The sequence below is a fragment of the Rhipicephalus sanguineus genome, unplaced genomic scaffold, assembly GCF_013339695.2.
Source record: "Rhipicephalus sanguineus isolate Rsan-2018 unplaced genomic scaffold, BIME_Rsan_1.4 Seq4705, whole genome shotgun sequence".
Lineage (NCBI taxonomy): Eukaryota > Metazoa > Arthropoda > Arachnida > Ixodida > Ixodidae > Rhipicephalus > Rhipicephalus sanguineus.
In genome coordinates, this window is record NW_023615325.1 from 31,472 (window position 1) to 56,733 (window position 25,262).

Genomic DNA, 25,262 nt, shown 5'->3' on the forward strand with positions numbered 1-25,262 from the left:
GGTAAAACGATGATGATGATCGTGAGCGATGATGATGATGCCGCTACAAACCTATACCAACACGCCCAACTGGCAGTCATCCTAGACGTCGAGATTTCGTTGTCTGTGGCAGTTGTCAGCAATGCGTCGAGCGTTGTTGCTGGGCTCCTTCCATAAACCAAGTTGTATGGTGTCATCTGTGTCATTCCTTGTACGGCGATGTTGTATGCGAAGGTCACGTACGGAAGGATCTTGTGTTCGACGTCAACGTACATGGCCAGAATGTCGGCGATGGTCTTGTTTAGACGCTCGCTGAGGCCACTGGTCTGTGGATGGTAGGCGGTTGTACGGCGGTGGCTTGTTTGGCTGTATCTCAATATAGCCCGAGTTACGTCAGCAGTGAAGGCCGCACCTCTGTAGGTGATGAGGATTTCTGGGCCGCCGTGACGCAGGATGATGTTCTCAACGAAGAACACGGCTACCTCGGAAGCACTGCCTTTAGGCAGAGCCCTTGTCTCGGCGTAGCGGGTGAGGTAGTCAGTATGTACGACGATCCATTTGTTTCCGGAAGTCAACCTCGGTAGCGGCGCCAGTAAGTTCATCCCGATTTGCTGGAACGGCCGGCAAGGTGGCTCGATGGGCTGCAGAAGTCCGGCTGGCCTAGTCGGCGGTGCCTTCCGTCGCTGATATTCTCGGCAATCTTTACGTAGTGAGCGACATCGGCGGCAAGTCATGGGCAGTAGTACATTTCCTGAATTCATGCGAGCGTGCAGGAAACCCTGAGGTGTCCTAGTATGGTGTCGTCGTGCAGGGCCTGGAGGACTTCTGGTCGCAATGCTGAAGGCACCAAGTGAAGATACTTGGATCGAAGAGGCGAGAAGTTCTTTTGCAGAACGCCGTTTCGCAAGAAAAACGACGCCAGTGCTCGCTTGAATACCTTCGGAACAACGGCGGTGCTGCCCTCGAGCTATTCCATAGGGCCCCTGAGTTACCGGGTCGGCTCGCTGTCGTTCAGCGAAGTCGTCGGCACTTACGGTTCCCAAGAAGCAGTCATCATCCTGGTTATCCTGCGGCGGCGGGTGGACGATGGCATGAGACAGGCAGTAGGTGTCGGAGTGTTTTCTTCTGGACTTGTAAACGACGGTAATGTTGAATTCTTGAAGTCTTAGGCTCCACCGTGCGAGGCGACCCGAAGGGTCTTTCGAGTTATCTAGCCAACACAAGGCGTGGTGGTCGATCACAACTTTGAAGGCCCTGCCGTAAAGGCAGGGACGAAACACTGGTGTAGCCTAGATGATGGCAAGGCACTCCTCAGTTACGGAATAGTTGGACTTCCGCCTTGGATAGCGACCGGCTAGCATAACTGATAACCCATTCCGGTCTGTCAGTCCTCTGCACACTTCGAGACCAATTTCCGGGCACAAGTTCATCCAGATAAAATATTTAGTCTTGAACACCCCGATTGCTGCCTCCGTCGACGTCAGTGCTAGGCGGTATCGAAGATACATGTATCTTCGATACTACCTTAGATACTCGTTAGGTATCTTGTATCTGTATCGCGATACGCCTCGGAAGACGGGCATCAGTATCTCTATTTGCGATACATTCAAGAATGTATCGTTTATCTTAAGATACAAGATACTGCATCGCAGCACCCCCGTGCGAAACAACAAACGTTGGCTGAACGCAGCTTCTCAAGCTTACACTGCTTCCACTATAAGCCACCTGAGTAAAACTAAACGCAGTGACAATCTCTGATCTTTCCGCCAGAGTCCTCTAGCGAGGCCAGGCGACGAGGTCTCCGCGTCCCTATTAGTGGAGTCGAGTTACATGGTGGGGTCGCGTCGTCTCGACAAAATCAAGCGCGTGAACGCCTACGCCATGCTGACTTTATGCTTTCCTGATTTTTTAACACGAAAATGTTTTATGCCGGGTCCACCAAGACTTCAGTGACGTATTTCCGTCACGGTAATGACGTCGAAGAAATTTACAAGGTCAGATGGCAAAGAAAGAAGTTCCGTTAGCGGGCATTGAACTCACGACCGCTCGGTCCGCAAGAGCAGATGCCGGGCACGATGCCTAGAGGCTTTACAAACGTACATTTTATATATACCACTCTCCCGGTCGGCGGGATGATGTTGCCCTCTGGGAGCGGTAAATTAATTCGTCATTACTGTGGCCTCCGCGACGAGCACCTGCAACGCGTTACACGTACCTCCCATTCGGCGCGTTTTCAATAGAAGTTCAATTTGTCAATGCCTTTACACACCGCGAGGTGGCGATTTTAGCCCAAGCATCGTAAAAGCGCCGGCCTCGCTCATAGCATCACGCTAATTCAAACGAAAAATAGCTCTGCGACGCGCGCCTGCCTCACCTGGCTGTAACACCGCGTTCCATGCTCACGCGCTCGCCCCGAGAAAAATCGCGGCCGGGCTACCGGGCGGCGCAACGCGCTTTGCGTTTCCCTCTAGTCCGGCCGTGGTGTCCAATCACATTTTAACATGCCGCGGGATCGCGACCAAGTTCTTGTCCAATATGCGACGCTCTTTGGCTATCACACCTCGTTCTCTGATTAGGCTTTCACCGTTAACTACTACAGCTACCACAAGGGCTTGGTTAATAATTTAACATGGACGTTAGTCGTCGGGATGGAGATGTACCACCAATCGACAAAGTTGGTGCATCCACGTTAAACGGTGCTATAGCTGCCAGACATCAATATACATTGTACAAACTCTCTTATATCAATGTACAGTAAACATTCAGTTACTTCTGTAAGGGCACGCTTTACTTTCGTGTTATTCCGATTCCCATGACGGAGGGATCAACCATCTTTTTCCTTTTTGCTTGTGTCGGTATCGTGACATTAGCTGCGCTGTGTACCCTAATGCGTGCGGCGTCTTTCGCACAAATTTTGGTGCCGCTGTAGAGTCGTTATCGAAGTTTCTCTTGCGTGGTGCTTCGTTACGGTGTCTGAAGAATCCAAGAATGTGGTTTCACTGCGTCTCGTGGCTTTCACACATCAGCGATTTGAAGGACCTCGTGGATGTAATCTTGACTTACATATTAGATGAGATTGACTTATATGCAATTGATTTTCTAACAACTATCGCACCGCCGGTACCGATGCTACGTGTAATAAAAAATCATTTAGCTAACAGAATATACCTTGACGTACCGTATCTATTTCTTCCCGCTATCTTTATTGAAATAGCTTTTGAAACCATTACTGCTTTCTTAGCTGTCCTTTGAACGACACAGATTATTTAGGTATCTCTATCCTTTACCGTCTGTTGCAGCAATATGTGTTTTGTAACGTGCTGCCGAAATAAGCTCTCCGCTTTATGCTTACTTTTAACTGTCTGCGCCATTTCTGCTGCTGTTTGATTATAATAATCACTCAATCAATCAATCAGTCAATCAATCAATCAATCAATCAATCAATCAATCAATCAATCAATCAATCATCAATCATTGTTTAACGTGCCCAGGAACAACCGTAAGGTCTTTGTGCTGGCGCATGCAAAAAAAACAATAAAATAAACACACAATACAGACAGTTTTCAGAAATAATATAATAATAATAATAGTAATAATAATAATAATAATAATAATAATAATAATAATCAATCAATCAATCAGTTATTTAACGTGCCCAGGAACAACCGTAAGGTCTTTGTGCTGGCGCACGCAAAAAAAATAAAAATAAACAATACAATACAGACAGTTTTCATAATTAAAAAGAGCAAAAACACGTAGACAAAGAGAAATGAACACAAAAGGGGAGAAGTAAAATGAGACAACACGAGAAATATTAACGGGGAATAAAAAAATAGATTGCATATATACAACTATGTGGAAAGACTAAGAAGGGAAGACATGGGAACCATCGTTAAAGGCGCAACACCACACAACACAAGAGAAGACCAGACGAGCACAGGCGCAAACTAACAACTGATTTATTGAAGGCAGATCTCCAGGCATATATACCAACAGGCTGCGCAGGCGCAACGTCACAACAATCCTCGGAAAACATCAAAAATATCGCGAAAGAAAATCAATTTCAGCTTTGTAAAGCGCAATGGAAGTGTCGCTGACACACGCCTCACCTGCTTTCCTGATTAGAAACGCTTCTAACGTTTCACGAGCCGTTTTTGTCTGCTTCTACCTACAATTTTGCGCATCGGAAACGTGGTTCCACAATTCGGGCATGTCATGCAATGGTCGACAGATGGCTTCGCTCTTGTTAATTAGATTTCTTGCGTGTTCCCTGAGCCGGTCATTGAGGCAGCGCCCCGTCTGGCCGATAGATACTTTGCCGCAGGTCAGGGGAATCTCGTACACGACGTTGCTGGCACACTGAACGAAACGGCGTTCATGGTTCTTTTTGCAGCCTCCCTTTCCTCCGCACAGGTGGGGCGACGGCTCAGCTGAGCGAGCTTCTGGGGGGCCGAGAAAGCCAACGGCACGTTGAAACCGGCTAGCCACTTTTTTCAGGCTATGGTGACCTTATGCATGTACGGCACCACTTCTGGCCTCTGGGCGCCCACCAGGGGCTTCGCGGCATCTGAGTAGCAACGGTGCTTCAACTTCTTAAGCAGCGTCTCAGCAACAGACAAGACGACCGACCCAGGGAAGCCGGCTGAAAAGAGCCTCCCCAATTGAAGGTTAAAAACTATCCTGCACCTTGTGAATGCACGACTTCCGAAGTGCTGAATCTAAACAGAGAGTAGCGATGCCTCTCTTTACCGTTCTTGAGTGAGCTGAATTGTACGGAAGGAGCTCTTTTTGTGCACGCGGAGAGTACGCCCAGCACGATCGTTTTAATTCTTCTAACAATGACAAGGTCCTTAAAGTTTTTCGTTATGTGGACGACTTCTTAGTTCTTTTTAACAAGTGCTCATCCTCATATGAGCATGCCCAGAAGTGTGTCCTAGAAGATTTTAAACATCATGGGAAAGGGCTAACCTTCACTTTTGAACGTCCGGAAGAAAGTAGGCTTCAGTTTTTAGATTTGCAATTGACGTTCAACGAAAGTCATGTTGCTGGGTGTACTCTCCGCGTGCACAAAAAGAGCTCCTTCCGTACAATTCAGCTCACTCAAGAACGGTAAAGAGAGGCATCGCTACTCTCTGTTTAGATTCAGCACTTCGGAAGTCGTGCATTCACAAGGTGCAGGATAGTTTTAACCTTCAATTGGGGAGGCTCTTTTCAGCCGGCTTCCCTGGGTCGGTCGTCTTGTCTGTTGCTGAGACGCTGCTTAAGAAGTTGAAGCACCGTTGCTACTCAGATGCCGCGAAGCCCCTGGTGGGCGCCCAGAGGCCAGAAGTGGTGCCGTACATGCATAAGGTCACACATAGCCTGAAAAAAGTGGCTAGCCGGTTCAACGTGCCGTTGGCTTTCTCGGCCGCCCAGAAGCTCGCTCAGCTGAGCCGTCGCACCCCCTGTGCGGAGGAAAAGGGAGGCTTAATAGAGAACCATGAACGACGTTTCGTTCAGTGTGCCAGCAACGTCGTGTACGAGATTCCCCCGACCTGCGGCAAAGTATATATCGGCCAGACGGGGCACTGCCTCAATGACCGGCTCAGGGAACACGCAAGAAATCCAATTAACAAGGAGAGGAGTCATCTAGTCGACCACTGCATAACATGCCCGCACTCTGAACCACGTTTCCGATGCGCTAAAATTGTAGGCAGAAGCAGACAAAGAACGGCTCGCGAAACGTTGGAAGCATTTCTAATCGGAAAAGCAGGTTAGAAGTGTGTCAGCGACACTATTGTTGCGCTGTAAAAAGCTGAAATTGATTTTCTTTCGCGACATGTTTGATTTTTCCGAGGATTGTTGTGACGTTGCGCCTGCGCAGCCTGTTGGTATATATGCCTGGAGATCTGCCTTCAATAAATCAGTTGTTAGTTTGCGCCTGTGCTCGTCTGGTCTTCTCTTGTGTTGTGTGGTGTTGCGCCTTTAACGATGGTTCCCATGTCTGAACACCAACTAGCCCAACAGTCAACTCTCTTAAAGGCACCATACGTCGTGTGAATGCGCCTGCAGGCGGATTATCCGCGGATTAGCCGTCCGCGTCCATGACAAATCCGGATTCGTTCCGTCGTCTGAATGCACCATTAGCGTTGTTGACTGATGTGCATGGCGCCTGCGCGCGCCGCTCGCCTGTGTATATATGTAGGGAGACTTTGCTGAATAAAGCTTAGCTGTGAGTAGTGCCCGTCCTGTACATCTGTGTTCCCTCGTAGTCCTTGTCGATTTCACGTTATACAATTTTGAAGCAATAACTATAATGGGCGAGTCTGTTACGTGACTAAAGATCACGTAAAGACCAGTCACGGAACGAAAATCACTTAACATCAGGCAACAACTACTCACGTGACTAAAGGCCACATAGCACCACATAACATCAGTCACGTGACTAAAATCCTATAACACCACGTAACAGCTAGACACGTGACATGTTCCCGCCAAAAACCAGGCACCAGCCATTCATGTGACAACACGTAACAACTAGTCACATGCCTAAAAATCACATAACCTCATGTAACTAGTCATGTGACTAAAATCACTTTACACGCGAAATGTTGTGGCCAAAAACCACGTAACAGCTAGCCAAGTCATTAAAATCACAACATGCAACAGCTAGTCACGTGAGATTTTCATGCCAAAAGCAAGAACAGCTACTCATGTGGCATGTTCCCGCTAAAGCCATGTAGCATGTGCGTAGTGTGGCGAACCTATCGACACAGAAGAGAATACCAAAGCCTAGCCATACTTAAACTTCTAGCAAAAAATGAGCATTTACTAGCAAAAACTTAGAAGAAGCTAGGTCAAACAGTAGCTACGCTGCTGGTTCCAGCCTTGCACCAGTAGTGCACACTGCGCACATTTTCTTTCTACTTTTCTATGGAAATGAGGGAAAGCCAATTACAGTTCACATTCATGAAAAAAGCGATTGAGTTTGCAGACATGTGAAAGTGGAATCACAGCATCGGGACAATGCTACGACTTGCCAACACTGGTTTGCAAGGTGTATGGCCGCTTGTCTAACGAGAAACTCCTTGAGATGGAGGGAACTACCCCATAGGCAGTAATGAGAGTATTCATGAAAGGACGTATCGCTGTTTACCGTGCAAGTGTTCTAGGGCATCAAGTAGCCATGTTTGCAACGTGAAATTTAAACTGCTACTGCGTAACTGATAATTTTACTCATGAAGCACTTCTTACCACTACACGCCCCTATCCCTCCTAGTTTATAGGCATGTGCCATACAGTAGTAACCCACTGAAAAGCAGTTTCTGTGGTATTATGCAGTGAAAGGATAGTGAGTTAATTGCTAGTTATCTCCACAAATAAGTGAGCAACGAGAAAAGGCAATTACATCTTGAAATTGATGCAAAACACTACCAAGTTCTGTTGAAACATGTTAAGGAAAACTTCAGACCAGTGTCCACTCACCATCAGAGTCTATCTCCACCACTCGGATTGGTGTTGGCTCGGCTCGCAACAAAAAGTAGGAGATGGCACTGCTGCGGAGGTATATGGAGAATGGGCCTTCAATCCGGATTGGCTTGTCTGTTGGATGTTGCTCTATGAGTTCCTGTTGTTGTGGTGACTGGCCGCTCACTACCCATGTGTCATCCACCGCCTCAGGCACTTCTTCTTTTGCCTGCATTAAATATGCTTATTATTTCATAATCCAGGCATAGTAGTTTAACTACCTAGTTAAGGTGGGTTATCTTCACTTTCATTCAATTGTATGCTTTGCAATATAGTCACGTGGCTGTAACAGTGAAGAAGGCTGCAGCAAGACTGGGAAATACAGAATGCTTTATTTGGGCGAACTTGGCCCGGCAAACGAAAAGTCAACGTACAAGCGATACACGCTGTATGTACACTGATAGTGGCGACAACAGTCATCGGCCATCAAGTAGTTTGATCATTGGCGAAACGTGTCATCTTTTACGACGCAGTCCTTGAACCTTCCAGCGTTATCGCTGATGCTCACATAAGCTCTTGAATAAACTTCACTATTCACGTCCGGCGCGTAATCTTAACAGAATCTCAAACAATCTTGAAGCTTCCCAAACATTGCGGTGCAGCCTGCACCGAGTGCTGCTAACAGTTTTGTGTCTGAAACTTGAATACATGAAAATAAAGCAATGAATGTGTGTGCCAATGCCCGCCCACAAAAAGCATCGCCCCGATGCTTTACACAGAACATGGAAGTGAAAAAAATGCATTCAATAAGAAAGAACATATTAAAGCAAGCAAGAACCAGAGCCCTCAGGCTCCTTAACGTGCATAGAACGGCTTAAGGCACACCACATACATGACTTCGGAGCGTGCCCGGCACTGGGGACAACCTCGTAGTCGAGTTCGCCAAGACGTCTAAGTACCCCGTACGGTCCAAAGTATCTTCAAAGAAGCTTCTCGCTAAGTCCGCGCCGGTGTATTGGTGTCCAGACCCACACGTGGTCGCCGAGCTGGGATTCTGTGTGGCGTCATCGAAGATTCTAGGGAAGGCTGTTGATCCTCTGCTGGTTTTTGAAACGCAGGTGGGCGAGCTATCGAGCTTGTTATGGTGTGTGCAAATAAACGGCGACGTCGAGATCACCTTCGTCGGTGGCATTTGGCAGCATGGCGACGAGTGTCGTTGCCAGCTCTTTCCGTAAAACAGCTTGAACGGCGTCGTGTACATTGTTTCTTGCACTGCCGTGTTGTAAGCGAAGGTTACATGTAACATTCCACGACAACCATGCACAGATCTAAAGCAAGATCTCTCTATTCTTCTTCTTTGTCTTCCGCCGTTCCCACCAGATCTGCCCTTGTCATCTCGGCCCACATTACACACGGCAGGATGACGTCCCAAGTCTTGTGTTAAACGTTGATGTATATTGCCAGCATGTCGGCAAGGGTTTTACGAACACTCGGTGAGGCCATTCATCTGCGGGTGGTAGGCAGTTGTCTTTCGGTGACCTGTCTGGCTGTATTTCAATATTGCTTGTGTTAGGTCTGCTGTAAAAGCCGTACCCCTGTCAGTGATAAGGACTTCCGGGGCACCTTGACATAGTAGGATGTTCTCAAAGAAAAACTTCGCTGCCTCAGCAGCACTACCTTTAGGCAGGACCCTGGTTTCAGCGTAACGAGTGAGGTAGGCCGTAGCTACAACGATCCACTTGTTGCTGAACACTGACATCGGAAATGGCCCCAGCAGGTCCATCCTGATCTGCTGGAAAGATTGATGACGGGGATCGAGTGGCTGAAGAAATCCAGCTGGCCTTGTTGACGGTGTCTTGTGTCGCTGACAGTCCCGGATTGTCCTCACGTAATGAGCGAAGTCGGCGATGTGGCGTGGCCAGTAGTACTTTTCTTGTATCCTCACGAGCATGCGAGAAAAATCAACGTGGCCAGCCGTCGGGTCGTCGTGCAGGACCTGCAGAACTTCTGATCGCACTGGTGAAGGTACGACAAGGTAGTTGGCTTAGGCCGCTGAAGGCACAACGACAAGGTAGTTGGCTCGGGCCGGAGAAAAGTTCTTCTTTACGATGACGTCGTTTTGCAAGAAAAAGTGATGCCTTCCAAGTACTCTGCCAGGCTTCTCAGTTCCGGATCACTTCGCTGTTGTTCGGCGAAGTCATCTGCCCCAAGATCATCATGCGGTGGCGGATGAACTGGTGCGCGGGACAAGCAGTCGGCGTCATAGTGCTTTCATCCAAACTTGTAAAAGACAGTTGTGTGAAATTCTTGAAGACTCAGACTTCAAAATGCGAGGGGCCCTGAAGGGTCCTTCAAGCATGCTAGCTACCACAAGGCATGGTGGTCGCTCACAACTTTGATGAGCCTGCCGTAGAGGTAGGGGCGAAAATTTGATGTAGCTCAAATGATGGCAAGACACTCTTTTTCTGTCGTCGAATAATTTGATTTGGCTTTAGAGTGACCAGCTAGCATAACCGATGACCCTTTCTAGACCTTCCATCCGTTGTACAAGTACGACACCAAGTTCTACACAGAAATTTGTTTCGGGGGTTGTTCGTGTGTAGAATAGCTAACTTTGGCAACTGGTGGTCGCTGTGAAGGCGTGCAAGTATTTTAGTGTCACCCAAAAAGTTAAAGCATGAAAAAACTTCAAGGGGTGTCAGAACCCCCTCAACCCCCCCTTAGTTACGGCCCTGCTACACAGCTTGCGTCGGTGTGCATTTCTCTATCCGCATTTTCGTCGAAGTGCGTGAGAATTGGTGGCGAGTGCGTCGTTTCAGTTCGCGGAATGCTTCTTTCTGCAGCATTTGCCACTTAAACTCAACGTCAGTCTCAGTCAGTTTAGAAAGTGGCTCGGCGATGCGGGCAAAGTTTTTGACAAACCGCCTGTTGTAGGCACACAGGCTGAGAACTTGGCGCACAGCCTTCTTGTCGGCAGTGGGCGAGAATGTAGCCATGGTGGCTGTCTTCTGCGGGTTGAGGCGGACTCCGGAGTTGCTGACGACGTGTCCTCGGCAGAGGAGCTTTTCGTACGCGAATCGGCACTTCTTCGGTTTAAGCAGTAGGCCAGATGACCTGATTGCTTAAAGTACTGTTCCAAGGCATCGGAGGTGTTCGTCAAAGCTGGGAGCGAAGACGACGACGTCATCCAGGCAGACAAGACAAGCCTGTCACTTAAATCCAGCCAGCACTATGCCTATAATGCACTGGAACGTCGCAGGTGCCGAGCAAAGACCAAATGGCACGACCTTGAACTTAAGTAGGCCATCTGGTGTTATAAAGCTGGTCTCTCTCGTCGACCTCAATTTGCCAATAGCCCGTCTTGAGGTCCATCAAAGAAATGTACTTTGCGTTACAGAGTCGATGCTAGGGGTCGTCTATACGTGGGAATGAATATACGTCCTTCTTCGTGATCTTGTTCAGGCGACGGTAATCGACACAGAAACGCAGAGTGCCATCCTTCTTTTCACCAAGACTACTCGTGATGTCCATGGACTCGTTGAAAGCTGTATTATGTCATCCTGCAGCATTTCACTTTATAGCTTCTCGTTCTCGCGTTGAAACCCGGTGGAGACTCTGATGGAGTGGTTGAGCATTTTCTTCCGTTATGATACAGTGCTTAGCAAGGGGTGCTTGTCGAACCCTTGATGACAACGAGAAACAGCTGTTGTATTCCTGCAGAAGGCATCAGTGATGTTGCAGTTGGCAAGCGGGAACACTTGGGTTGACGTCGAAGGATGGTTGACGTATTCGGGTTGTCGTCGTCGTAGCTTTGTCAGAATATGAAAAGGTAAACGCACCACTGCAACCATGATTTCTTTGCATGCAATCGTTGTGCCCTTGCACAGGTGCCTGTTCTCTTGGCTGAGGTTCGTTAGCATCACGCTTCCTTTTCCTTCATGCAACCGAGCAATGCCTCTTGCGATGTACATGTCACGGTCCAGCAGCAAATGCTGATCGCTTTTGATGATGCTTTCGATGTCTTCAGATTTTTCAGTGCCAAAGGAAATTATGATGCTAGAGCGAGGCGGAATGGTGACTTGATCCTCGAGGACGTTCAAGGCACGGTGACACGGCTTCGTATCCAGCAGTGTAGCTTTGTCCAATGATAGGGTTACTGACTTAATAGTGCCGTGATGGTTTAAGAAGTTCATGGGTAAAATACAGCACAAACCAGACGATTAACACAAGGAAGACACGGGACAGAGTGCTGACTTCAACTAACAGTTTATTCTTGGGCTATTTATGAAATACGATCAAAATCAGACAAGATATCTCCCAAAAATAACAGATCAAGAAAACATAAAAGCCCTTACCACAAACACGTACGCCACTGCGTCATCTTCTCCAGAACATAAAATTCATCCCCTACGTGATGACAAAAATTCAAGTTCTTTTTTGTTAATAAGATCGAAGGAACGCTTACGCACAACGAACCTGCCTTGTCAATTTCCCGAGCCTCAGTTATTTCGCGCGCTGTCTTATCCCGGCATCTGCGCACCACAGAAGTCTGCTCAAAGATAGGTTTGCAGCCACAATCCCGGCAGTGTATAGCCAAATGCCCTGACAGCAGTCTCGTCACGTTATAGTGATGCCCCTTAGCCTCTCATTCGGGCACCTGCCCGTCTGGCCGATATATATCTTTTTCCACAGGTCAGCGGAACGGAGTAAACCACTTCATCCACGCATTCCACGTATCGCGAACGGTGTTTTGTCGTGCACCTATGTGCATGTTCAGCAGTGTTTACTGCCTTGCATATCCCAGACAGTTTTTGGGGCACGGAAAAAACCACTTGTACACCTGCGCGATTACCCACTTCTTTCAGGTGGTGGGAAATCATGTGGCAATATGGAATGACGGACACATTCCTCGTCCCTTTCACTGGGGATTCGGCCTCGGAACACCTAGCTTTTTTTAACTTCTTCAGAAGGCTTTCAGCCACTGCTGACAGAAGGCGCCAGTAGGCGCTGGCCTGAAAGACACGGGTTCAATCCCGGCCATGGCAATCACATTTGAATGGAGGTGAAATGCTAGGGGCCCATGTACTTAAGGTGCACATTAAAGAAGCCCAGCTCTCCACTATGGCATGCTCAAAATCATATCTTGGCACGTAAAAATGCCAGAAGTTATTATTACTCAACAACAATGCAGAGCACAGCAAAGGAAGCATGACATGCCAGAAGTGTTTTGTTTCCTTGCTGGCAGCAATGTGTCCAAAATGGATGAAGACAAGGACATGGTACGGTGGCCACAGCAAGTGCACGGGCCTCCAATAAGCCAGAATCAAAGAACAATCATACTTGACGGACACTCATCAAGAACAAGCAAAAAAAAAAACGTTTGGGTGAATGGCAGCACCTATAGGAAACCTATAGGAAGCCGATCTTCCTATAGGAAACCAGCGCTGAAGTTTTCACGGTGCAGGCAGCGCCGCCCTCGCAGTCAAAGAGCGCACATCTCAACCGCTCCCACAGAGGAGATTGGCGATTGGTAGAGGCGATGCATGCACGGATCGCCGAAACAAAACAAAAGGAGGTTGTGTGTTCCAATAGGCAGGAATGAGGGAGGATGTATCCCCAGACAACACACTACATCCCAGGGACTTCCCAAAAAAGTCCAAACGTCCCACATCCCAACAAGGTGGTTTTTAGGATGTCCTTTAGACATGTGCATAGGGATCATTCCTAAAACGTCCCTGTAGGATCTGATTGGGACTTCAAGTTAGCGGTGAAATAAGCTACCATGTTGAAAATTGGCGATCCTAAACAATCGGAAACAGCAACTCCGCCGGAGAGCATGGTTGGCGCGCGTGCACAATTGCATATCTACATGCACATGAAAAACAATATCCGCGTTTTTTGTGAAAGTGTTCGTTTGTTTTTTTTTTGTTTCTTTCTAAATGTCGCGCCGTTATGAGGACGAAGGATCGATTGCTGTCTGTGTGAGCAAGTGTTGCACTTGGTAAAGGCGGTACAGCGGTACGGCGCACGTACTCGCGCCACGAACGGCGGCCGCACCGCACGAGCGGTGGTGTGGTGGTGTCGTATTTATAAAAACACCGACATATTAACTTTAGAAGAATTGAATGAAATATTGTTATTTTATTGTTTTCTTTCTTAGGTTTAATACGCAATTGTTCTTTAATTGCGCTTACTGCGAGCCAACACCTGCTCAAATAGTGGACGATTTGCTGCGAGCACTGCGCAGACATTACCATCGCCATCATGGCGCCCGGCGTGTTTGGAGTTCGGATAGATCAGACTCTTCGTTGGCCTCGTTTTTAGGTGTTTGATCCGTGACGTTTCGTCGAAAAATCACAAGCGCGCATGCCGTAGGTGTTTGCCTGGTTGCAAGATCTTGCCAATTTCAACGTTTTTCCACCTCTTCGGTAAGTACTTGACATGCCTGGATTACTGCAATCAGCACGTTCTTAGCACTTTCTTCTTTGGCTCCCCACCGCGCGCAGGTTGGCGTACGCTGAACTGGACCCTCGCAGCAAGAATGGCACGTGGGAGTAAGTTTTATTTGTGACGCGATTCGGTTTATCTTCCGCAGAAACTGTTACGCTCACAATGCTGATATGTTGTTGTTGTCGGCCACGTGTGTAGATTGACACCGCGATCGTGGAACACATGGCTGATCTGCCTCGAGTAACTGCAAGCCGGTGCGTGCGTAGTGCCGTGGAGAACGAAGTCCTGGTCGACAAAGAAAAAAACTTCAAAGGTTTGTTGTACATGTTTTCCACGGCAACTGACATAAACGTAAAAAAAATTGGAATGGTTAAATGCATGTGTCAAGTTTAACCATTTGTAGTGGGCTGTGGACATGAATTAAGCATTGCTGCACACAAGACTGGCTTGCCCTCAGTTTATGCCCAGTACCAAATTTTTTGCTCTCATTATGACACCATTTGTAAGAAGAGCCAGAACTTATGTTCAAAGCAGCGCATATTCTTTTATTCAGTTGCACGTGTGAGTCCTGCTGCTGGCCATCAGTTAGCCGGTTATCAGAAGAAAAGGGCACAGCCCAGTTTTGTACTGGTATATACCGTATCGTTTGTGATTATGTTCATGATTTTTGTCTTACTGAAACAAGAAACTGAAAAATGTATGTTGGTGTTTCTGCTACATCTCTATGAAGCAGCAGAACCTGTTGCTCAGTCACTTGGTGCATATTAGCAACTGGCACCTTGTGTGGCTTCCCGATACCTCCGCCTTTTTTCAGCGCATGTTGTTTTCATCCTTTACCAGCAGTCAAGTAGTTTCACACAACCGAAATGACCAGCTAGCCCACTCTGTTTGTCAAGTAGGTTTTACTTCCAAACAAATGTACCACATTTGTGATATGCACTGTTGCTCAATGATATTCTTTTTGCATGTGCTAGCTGTGTACACATATTACATGATCTTTTTTCTTTTTTTTCAGCTGCTTCTAGTAGTGGTGCCCCTGGTGTGCACCTTTACCCCAAATGTCTGCACCTTTGCCTACCGGTAATGACTTAGAATGTGCTCAGCTTCCTGGACATAGGCATGCAGGTTACGAGACTGAAAACGTGCAGCTTAGACTTCATGCTTGTAAATGCGAAAGTCGTAACCGACATAATTAGAGTAAGCTAAAAGGAGAAATTTCTGCGTATGAGCAAGTAATTATGAAGCAGGTTTTACTCCTCTTAAACTAGCAGACATGCAACAACACAGTTGTGCTATGTTTGTTTTGTGCGCCACTTTCATGCATATTTGTGCTTGCAGTGGATATGCATATACATGAAGGATTTGTTTTTGTTTTCCTCAGCTGCCTCTGCGAACCCCGCTCCTGGACAACAGCTGGGAGGTTCTGTGTTTAAACGCGTGCACCTTGGACGTCATGCTCGTAAATACCAATTCCTTTGTCATTCCTGGCATGAATTTCGTTGGTAAAGCAATAACTAAAATTGTGCATTGTTGTTTACAAGCACTTCAGTATGAACCAGGCTTAAAGGAGAAGGGACCGACAACTGGCCAGAACTTGTGATTAGATCCTGTCAGAAATGAAAAGACCGCGCTATATACGACATATTCCAGCATCCTTTTCGCGCTGTGAGTAGGATTTATATCTCTAAATTGTGTTTAAAAGTAACAAAAAAAAAGGCATGTTGTGCAACCTATCGCAAGAGCCTTGAAGCTAGATTGCGGAGTTGATCACTTTGCTGTACAAAGTCACGTAGTCTGATACCGTCATGTGTGCCATTATTGGTCCTCAAAATATTAGTATGTATATTACTTTCCATCCCCGCTCTATTCTGTGCTGCTTATGAGGTAAAAGGAGTTGCATGGTGACAAGTAACGGCGCTGCCTTCGCGGTAGCCAGTGGACCATGTCGAGCCGCAGCGCATGCGCGCGAGTACACACACGCAGTAAACCGCCGTGCTCGAACACGAACCGCTGTCACGCTCACTGTTTGCAACATGTCTTGTCACGTGTGTATACGACTTCATATCCGTTGCAGATAGAAAAATTCGAATTACAAATGTTTCACGGCATTTTCCACATCACCATTCCTTGATTATACACTCTGACTGGTAAGCTTTCTGTCACGTTAAAGAAAATAGGTACCATAAAAGTTGGTTGTCGGTCCCTTTAACCTCTTAACACACACACAGGACAAAATAGGCATGCTATATCCCCGTTGTGCACCATCTTTGTGCGTTTGTGTAAAGTAAAAGCAGGCACTTGTGCATCTGGAATGAGGTTTAACCCTGTCTCAGGAGACATAAGACAATATAGTCATGCTATGTTCCTGTTGTTCACCATTTTCATGCATGTTGTGTGCAGTACGTATACATACATGCAGGCTTTGTTTTTGTTGTCCTCAGCTGCCTCTGCAAGCCCTTTTGCTGGACGCCATGGAAGGCCCTCCACTCGAAAGTGTGCACCTTAGACTACACGCTCATCAATACCAAGTTCTCTGTCCTTCTCGGCATGATTGTAGTGCCATATAATAGTGAGGCAATAAATCATTTTTGCTGGTCACTTGATGTTCCATGCATGTTGCTTGGTTTCTGAACACGACTTGGTTTTAAGTTATCTAGTTATCTATGTGAAAAAAAAAAAAGTGGGTTGGTTGGACGAGGAATATGCTTTCCTGGAGAGGCAACTGGCTCTCTCAGGTAGGGGGTGGTCGAGCGCGATGAAGCAAGTTAACATGTTATGGGAGCAGATGTCCCACCCTTTTGAAATAATCCTGCAGTAAAAAGTGGCCACATGTCCCAATAACATCCCACACGCATGCAGTTTTGGGACATCCCAAAAAGGTCTTTTTTTGTATCACTTGGGATGTTTTTCCACCTTGTGTGGGACGTCTTTTGGATGTCCCGAACTCCCAAAAGGGATGTCATTTGGATGTCCCTAGGATGCCTTTGCGTTGTCTGGGTCCTTCTACGTTTTTCCTCCTAAATCATACGAGTAAGAACGTAGGCGGCACTGCATCCAGGCAGTCAGGTGAGCAGAGTATGTTCTGCTCTTGCTCTCCTGTCTAGTGGCATCGGGCTGGTTTCTAAGCCGAATTTCGCGCGTCTGCTAGATTTATTCAGTAGCGAAGACAGCCACGAGTGCAGAATTTAACCGGCGTTTTGTTGGGAATAAAACGAGCATATTATGCAGCCTACGGCATATGTAACAATTATTTTTCATCTGACCACCCCCCAACAAGCCCCTTCTGATGCCACCGCGTGAAGCGAACGACAAGACGGGCAAATAGTCTACATTATTTGTGAATAGTTACGTAGAATGAAAGCTGCCTCGTCTACGAGATGCGTGCGGGGACACGTTTGCCTAAGCCACTGAACTGTTTTAAAAAATACGCACACGATGGATACCCGATGCTGAGATTCCTCCGTTTAACTTCATTTGTGCTACAGACAGGGTTCATGTTACAAATAAAGCAGCGGGCTACCCGAAGCTTAGCTCAACCGATGCGGTAAAGCTTCCTTCTGCATTGGATGCCATGACGAAGTGACATCGGAATTTACTCCTCGGTAGAGAAGTGCCAAATGTCGTGGATTTTTACTGATCATTTAATTCGCCTAACGTACTGTTTTAGTTCTTTTCGCTTGCCTGTCTCTGCTGAGAATTAAGGTGTTTGATCAACATCAATAATTGCTGGGGTTTTATGTGCCAAACAAGATATGATCATGAGGCACACCGTAGTGTGGGACTCTGGATTAATTTTGAGTTCTTTAGTATGCATATAAATCTAAGTACGCAAATATTTTTTGCATTCCGCCCCCATAAAAATGCGGCCGTCGTGGCCGGGAATCTATCCCACGCCCTCAAGCTGAGCAGTGAGACGCCATATGTTCCTTGCTACCACGATGGTTTGCTTTATCAATGTCCATGTGCATACATACTGTGGACTGCAAAAGCCTCGGGAAAAAATCGATGTAGCTCCCCTTGCCTCTTCTTTTTTTTTTACTCCAGTAGTGGGCAACGTGGCACTGAAACAGCACGGACGGAATGGAGGCGTGTCAGCATGCACTAGCTAGACAAAAATCCCAGAAAATGATGACGAGGGAGCCACCATCACGGCACAGCACCATCTCTTTGACACCCTATGCACAGACGTAGTCGCATTGCAGAGCTCCTCTCCGTTTTTCGAATACCTTCTTGTAAAAGTTGCCATCACCCCAAGTCATACTGCACCATAGTGCAGTATGGTTGGCAGAATGGCTGCTCGAGGTGTTTGTGCCAAAGATAAGCACGGGAATGGCGCACGTGTGTGTGCTGACTGCGGTACACTGCGGCTGGTTGTCTGCGCGAGCGGCTGAGTTATGCCGCGATGCCCCACCATGCGCCCTTTTTCGGCACACTACCTATTCAGCACTGGTCTCCCATATGCAGTAATTTTCGCGCCCACAACATGTGTGCATCAAGAGGCAGGAAATTGCCCACCACGTTTCTTCCCCAATTGGGACCAAGAGAGGCTCACTCTATGCACGGTCACACTGGTCTGGATGTCGACGCACATGCGCTTGATGGCCAGCTGGGCCAGCTCGTAGGGATCCCGAGGCACCGGGTTGGGCAGCGGGAAGGGGCTCATGTGCTTGAACTTGGGCATCCAGTACATCATGCGGGCAAGCTTCTTGAACACCTCACTGTGGAAGCCAAACGTGTCCAGCACCATCTGCCGCATCTCCCGGTCGGGCAGCACACCTGCACACCACCGTTACATGAACCTACACACTTCACACCCATTGACAGCCGTGAAAGCACTAAGCAACCATGACTGGCAGAACAGTCTATTAGGTTCCTTCTGTTCTGGGGTAGCGATGAAGGAGAACAGAATCCAGACAAAGAAAGCTCTCACCTTGGTTCTGTTGATGGTTTCACCATCTAATCTGAGAAGCAAGTGAACTGCAAGAGGATGGTTGTGCACGAAATTCTCACTAAACCCGAGACCTGCATTGGTGCACCTGTGCAGTAATGCAGCATAGGGAACCTGAGAAAAAGTACTTGCACAGGATCTCATCAAAAGTAGAAAGATCCCCTGGCGCTTCTTTCTGTTCGTTGTGAGACAGATCTGACTAGCACCGATTTTGTTAGCATGCATTGTTGTACACTTTTCTGTTTCAACAGTGTAGGTGCTGTCTTATTATTATTATTATTATTATTATTATTATTATTATTGGCTATTCAACAACCCACCACGGTAGTCTAGTAGTTATGGTGCTTTACTGCTGACCCGAAGGTTGCAGATTGGAATCCCAGCCGCAGCAGCACATTTTCGATGGAGGCGAAATACTCGAGACCCACGTACTTAAAGGCGCACGTTAACGAATCCTGGGTGGCCGAAATTTTGGAGCTCTCCACTATAGCTTACCTCATAATATTGTGGTTTTGGGATGTTAAGCCCCAACAATTATTATTTATTCACTGCTGTGGGCCTGTTCAGGCCTAAACAGGAGAGGATACACAAGATAAAGAGGACTTGCAACGCGCTTTACCGATAGAGCGTCCACTTTATGTGCATGTCCACTGTGCATTTAAACCTGGAAGTGTTAGCCAGCACCACTCGTAGCCACGACGGCCAGTGTGGAACACTCTGTCTAGCCAGCTGGCACCACGCAGCGTGTGATCGTACGAGCTGACCAACAAGCCCTTGCATACTGCTTGAAGGCGTCAAGCCTGCCAGAACGAGGTCCTCGCTATGAATGAACGAAAGAAGCGGATATGGCCCTTTCATTACAACGAAAAAATGGCCATTTTTCGTAGGTCTGGGGAAGAATTCTTTCGCCAGTATGAAGAATACTACACAACACATTGCAGCATACCAAATTGTATGTGATGAAATGCTCTTTCCAAAAATGCACAGAAGGATCCTATATTTAGGAAACTTTTGAGAGACACTCTACACCCGATTCTTGAAAACACAATTGTGGCGGTTTGGGCGTGTTGGTGTGACATGACCAATAAGTTCTAAGTGCACAAACAGACGAGGACAAATACATGTCACGCATGTTTTTTGTCCTCGTCTGTTTGCGCGCTTAGAATTTATTGGTCCTCAAAACACCAAAGGTTCCAGTGAGCTGGAAAAATGCAAAGATCACATTAAACAGGGGGTGGGTGCTCGAGCCGACGTTTCGACAAGTGCGCTTGTCCTTCTTCAAGGCTGGAACTGATTTTCTTAAGTTGATTTTCTTGAGTTTATACTCAAGGAAATCAGTTCCAGCCTTGAAGAAGACAAGTCCCACCCCCTGTTTACGAATTTTTTCATCGCAAGCTTCCATCTTCCACTGCCTGCTGTTTTTTGAAAATCACATTAAGACACACAAAAGGAGACATAAAAAGCTTGAAGAATTATAGGCTCATCAGCTTACTTTCAGTGCTATACAAAACATTTATGAAGGTAAAAGAGAAACACTTGACTTTAACCAACCTAAGCCAGTTAAGTGCTCTACAATGGATCACAGCATAGGTCGGCGAACTCACTCATGAATCGTCTCACTCAGACTCAGATCGGGCCGTGGGCCTGAGTGAGTCTGGGTAAGTAAAATTTTGGTGAGTTTGAGTCCGAGTGAGTATGGCTGAGGGAAACTTTAGTGAGTCTAAGTCCGAGTGAGTCCGGTTGAGAAAATATTGGATAGTCTGAGCCCGAATGAGCCCTTAGCACAAAATATATTTCTCGAGTGAGTCTGAGTGACCTCCACCTTTTACTGCCGACTTATGGTCCTATATACTCATCTTCAGCATCACCATGAGCCTTATAACGGCTTACGTTTATACTCAAGTCTATTCACACATATCTCAATGCACTAGCGTTCATGCGCCACCTCAGTATTTATTGATCGGAGGCGTGAATTAGGGGGAGGGGGGGTGCCATGACCTCCCCTCACAAACTTTTTCAGGGGAAGTTCTTGATCAAAATATGTCGTGTGAGTCATGTATTTCACAGAAATGTCCTTACTGGATTGAAACCACCAATAACTTGTATTTGAAGGTACAAGATCAAAAGGCCCATATTATGTGAGATATTGGCGTTAAAGAGCATTGACACCATGACCGAAAAAGCTTATTTTACGCTAACATACTCACGAGTCGACTCGCTCAGACTCGGGTCAAGCCGTGAGTCTGAGCGAGTTCGGCTGAGCAATATGCAGGTGAGTTTGAGTCCGAGTGAGTATGGTTGAGCAAAAGATAAGTGAGCCTGAGTCTAAGTGAGTACGGTTGAGTAAAATTTTGGCGAGTCTGAGCCCGAGTGAGCCCTCAGAGCAAAATATATATATCTTGAGTGAGTCTGAGTGAGTCCCATTTTTTTTTGCCAACGGATGGATCACAGCCATGTGATCAACCAGGTAACTGAAAGTACAACAAACCCATTTTGATAGACTACAAAAAGGCATTCAACTCAGCAGCGATATCAGCAGCCTTGAGAGCACTGCATCACCAAGGAGAAGCTGAAACATCTACAAAGACACTACAGCTACTTTGCTGCTCCACAAGAAGAGCAAGAGGGACGGGTTGACACGACCTGATCCACTGTTGTTCACTGCATGTTTAGAAGAAGTGTTTAAGCGACTACATTGGGAAGAAACAAGGACTGATGGAGCAACCTATGGTTTGCAGACAACATTGTGCACTTCAGCAATGGCAGTTGAGAAATCTGACTGAAGACCTAAAAGCAACGAAATAGGGTTGAAGATGGATATGCCGAAGATAATACTATTAGGTGGTATGGAGAAAGAATGAGACATGACTAGAGAAATGCGCAGGAGAGTATGTATATGCACTGACAGGGGAGCCTAAAAGACCTAAGACTAAGTAAGGACAGGCTGCGTGGTTTACCACTGTCACTACAAGGGGAAAGTGTACAATCATTGCATTTTGCCAGTTCTAACATGCAGGGTGCAAACTTGGAGATTTATCAAAGAAACTCATCAGAACTACCCTATTAACTGCGCTAATGAACAAAGACCTTGTCCATGTTTACTAGCGCAGTTAATAGGCTTTAAAATGAATGCAAACCAACTAGCCCCACTGTGCTGAACGAAAAATGATAGGCGTAACGTTCAGGTATATGAGGTTGGACTATGGACCAAATTGGAGTAGTCGATACCCTGGTTGATATTATGCAGAAGGAATGGCCACACAATGACAGAACGAATACCGAGGAATGGGAGATGCAGCTGAGGAAATTATTTTGCACACTTAATGCGTCGGACTGGACTAGGAAATTGCTAAGGGCCAAGATGCTTTTTTTCATCCATTTTTGTATGTATCTGCATTGCAAAATATTAAAGGGACACTAAAGAGCAAAAAGATTTTTCTCGCATTACTAAACTACTCTTTCAGGATACCAAAAACACCACGCTTGCTGCGAGAAGACGCTTAGTAAGCGAGAAATTGTGCAAAAAGAAAATGTGGGTGGCAACACACCTACAAGTTTCCGCACCATTCGTCGTGACGTCACCTATTTTGACGGCGCCTACTGGGGCCTACGTAGTTCCTTAAAGGGGTACTGACACAAAATTTCGCGGCCGAGATAGCCTGCTGGATCGATTCCCGTGTACGTGCATGTACCATCTGCAAAATATAGACAGCGAATAAAGCTTGGAAGGTATTTTTATATGAATTTTGAAGTTCGCGAGTGCGATCCAGCATTATAGGCCGCACCTGGTGCATTGACACCCTCGGAGGTGACCCGAGGTGACCCCCCTACTTCCCCTACGTAATCGTTTCAGCCGGTACAAGTTATGATGACGTCATAGCCGCCATTTCTGTTTTGACGCGCTTCCCGACGAATCGCTTCTCGCCAGCAGGTCAAACCTGAAGTGATTCGCCACGTCGAAAATTCCTTCCATCCCCGCCGCAAGAAAATCGTCACCATCAGACGACGATGAGCCCGACGGCGACAGACCACGCGGAAATGCGTCACTGTTCTGTGTGCTCACGTGACCAAGCGTTTCACTCGCTAGGTGGTGATAGTTGCACCCGGCGGCTTGTCGTTTTTGGAGCTCTGTCAAACCGAAACTGAGGCTGTGTCGGTAATGAGGAGCTTGTAATTAATTATCTGTCGCGCGCTGCAGCAAACGATGTGCCGTATTATGACTAACAGGCCCCCAGCAACACATTGCAGCAAAAAAACGCAGGGCGAAAATTTTTGTGTCAGGACTCCTTTAACAGTAAAAAATGAAGTACACTGTCCTTTGAGAGGGCCATAGAGTTAACGTACCAAGTTTGAGGAAATCTTGTTGAGCCAATGGCTGCGCATGGGCGTCCGGAGGGGGGTGCAAGGGGGGGCGGCTGCCCCCCCCCCTGGAATTTCAGATAATATCTTTCTATGTAGTAGCAACAAGCTGCACACGTTCGTTAGCACACAAAAGGTCCGCATATCCGTGTGAAACGGCCTTCAGGATTGCCAGCCAACTTTGCACGTTATTACATATTATTGACTAACCTTGCCGGTCAAGTCACGGTAGTGAAAACCCCCCCCCCCCCTATGGATGCACCCCCTTGGAAAAATGTCTGCGGACGCCCTAAATCTAAGTACATGGGCCTCGAGCATTTTCACCTCCATCAAAAACGCGGCCGGCATTCGATCCCGCGACCTGCAGTCGAGCACCCTAACCACTAGACTACCGTGGCAGGTCGGATGTTGTATACATAACACCATTTTACACACACTGTGATTTTTTTTTTTTTTGTTCTTCGCTTGCCATAGTCGGCGAATGACATGATATCCTGCAGTGGAGCAGCACATGGCACCTAATGTCATTTGATGCATTGAATGTCATTACATACAAATTACATTAAACCTTGTCGTGTGACAGGGGTGTAATGACAATGATGAGAAGACAGGGTGATCTGCTACCACGGGGTTCATGCAAGGGCGTCCGCAGAAATTTTTCCAGGGGGGTGCATCCATGGGGGGGGGGGGTTCACTACCGTGACTTGACCGGCAAGGTTAGTCAATAATATGTAATAACGTGCAAAGTTGGCTGGCAATCCGTTTCACAGGATACGCGGACCTTTTGTGTGCTAACGAACGTGTGCAGCTTATTGCTACTGCATAGAAAGATATCCGAAATTCCAGGGGGGGGGGGCAGCCGCCCCCCTTGCAACCCCCTCCGGACGCCCATGGGTTCACGTAGGCTCTGCAGCAAAAATGCAGCACTGGGGAAGAATATGGTTAGCATGAGATGGCGAAGGAGAAAGGCAGCAGATATTCCGAAGACTTCATGCTAAGAAAAAACAAGTTTGACAGGAACAGTGTTCATTTGACGCATGGTATGCAATCAAAAGTGCTCTCGTTGGTGCAAGGCACTGGAACAGTGGAGGGGAGTGCTCAAGACACGGCCATTGTGCTTGCCGCCTCCAGTTGACACCTTGTGATATTACCACTCATGTCCGAACGTAATTAGTCGGTTCTGTTTATACGCTGTTTCTTCAATACGTCATGGCCAAGATTACCCCCTGGGCCTACCGTGCGACTCCATGGTGTCCAGTAGGCGCACGCCGCAGTGTTGGTGGTAGGGAAAGTGGAAGAACTCGGCCTGCACCATGCTGCGCGGCGTGTACTTCCCCTTGGGGAACAGGTCGAACAGCATCTTGTACACCTCCAGGTCCTTCTCGACGTTGAACTCGGTGACGAACCGCGTGGCCACGTTGATGAACTCGACGTGTCCCCGGCGGTTCTCGTTGCCCAACTTGAAGCGCTCGATGACCTCGACGAAACCCCGGCGGTTGCGCTCATCCTCGTTCCTGAACAGGCTCTCGCGCAGCGCCAACGACGCCTCCTCCGGAGGCTTCCGCCGCCCGAAAAACAGCCGCACTCGGGACGTCGACAGCGGTCGCGTAAGCAGACCGCCACGATAACACGGCGGTCCCAAGGCGACATTGCCCACCGACAGCAGGGTGCCGGCGATCGAAGCACACGGGCGCAGAATCATGGTTGACTAGCTCACTCTTCACTCATGGTAGCTCATGCAGATGCAAAGCTCAAGTTCAGCAGACACGCGAATCGACCCCGTTGGGGAAGGCACATCGTTGACCTCTGCGGCACACGCGCACCGCACAGACGCCATTGGCCGGTACGGCCAGTGTTTGCGGACGAAGCGGGCGTCCTCCGCCATCTGTGGAGGCCTGCGTCTCCCGGCCGATTTCGCTGCGCCTGCAGCACGTCAGCTGGCGATCGCACAGCGGGTCGAATGCAGCGGCCGTTATCGCGGCGCTCCACGTGATCGGTGCCACGATAGTGCGGGGCTCCGTCAGTTGTTGGGATATGGCCGTGTCGTTTGCGCCGAACGGCCCCAGCGGCGGTTCTTCGG

The 25,262-nt window shown here is 47.6% G+C and overlaps 1 protein-coding gene and 1 long non-coding RNA gene across 2 annotated transcripts; one reads left to right on the forward strand and one right to left on the reverse strand.

Annotated features, from left to right (window-relative positions):
• Positions 1-7,423: 7,423 nt before the first annotated feature.
• On the reverse strand, positions 7,424-25,044 carry LOC119377441 (evolutionarily conserved signaling intermediate in Toll pathway, mitochondrial). Its single transcript, XM_037646913.2, has 3 exons — positions 24,419-25,044; positions 18,428-18,651; positions 7,424-7,654 (listed from the first exon to the last, which is right to left on the reverse strand). Exons 1-3 carry the CDS (start codon positions 24,882-24,884, stop codon positions 7,424-7,426), a joined length of 921 nt encoding a protein of 306 aa, XP_037502841.1. The 5' UTR covers positions 24,885-25,044.
• Positions 15,114-16,473, forward strand: LOC125756688 (uncharacterized). The gene is made up of 2 exons (XR_007414685.1): positions 15,114-15,334; positions 16,317-16,473. It is a non-coding gene; the product is annotated as an uncharacterized LOC125756688 (long non-coding RNA).
• Positions 25,045-25,262: the final 218 nt, after the last annotated feature.

What these genes read in the sequence shown, in the direction of transcription:
- LOC119377441 (XM_037646913.2), bottom strand. Translation starts at nt 24,884, where the DNA reads ATGATTCTGCGCCCGTGTGCTTCGATCGCCGGCACCCTGCTGTCGGTG. An exon ending in GGACACCATGGAGTCGCACG is followed by an intron (nt 18,652 to 24,418) that starts GTAGGCCCAGGG and finishes GGTGGTGTGCAG; the next exon opens with GTGTGCTGCCCGACCGGGAG. An exon ending in CCAGTGTGACCGTGCATAGA is followed by an intron (nt 7,655 to 18,427) that starts GTGAGCCTCTCT and finishes TATTTAATGCAG; the next exon opens with GCAAAAGAAGAAGTGCCTGA.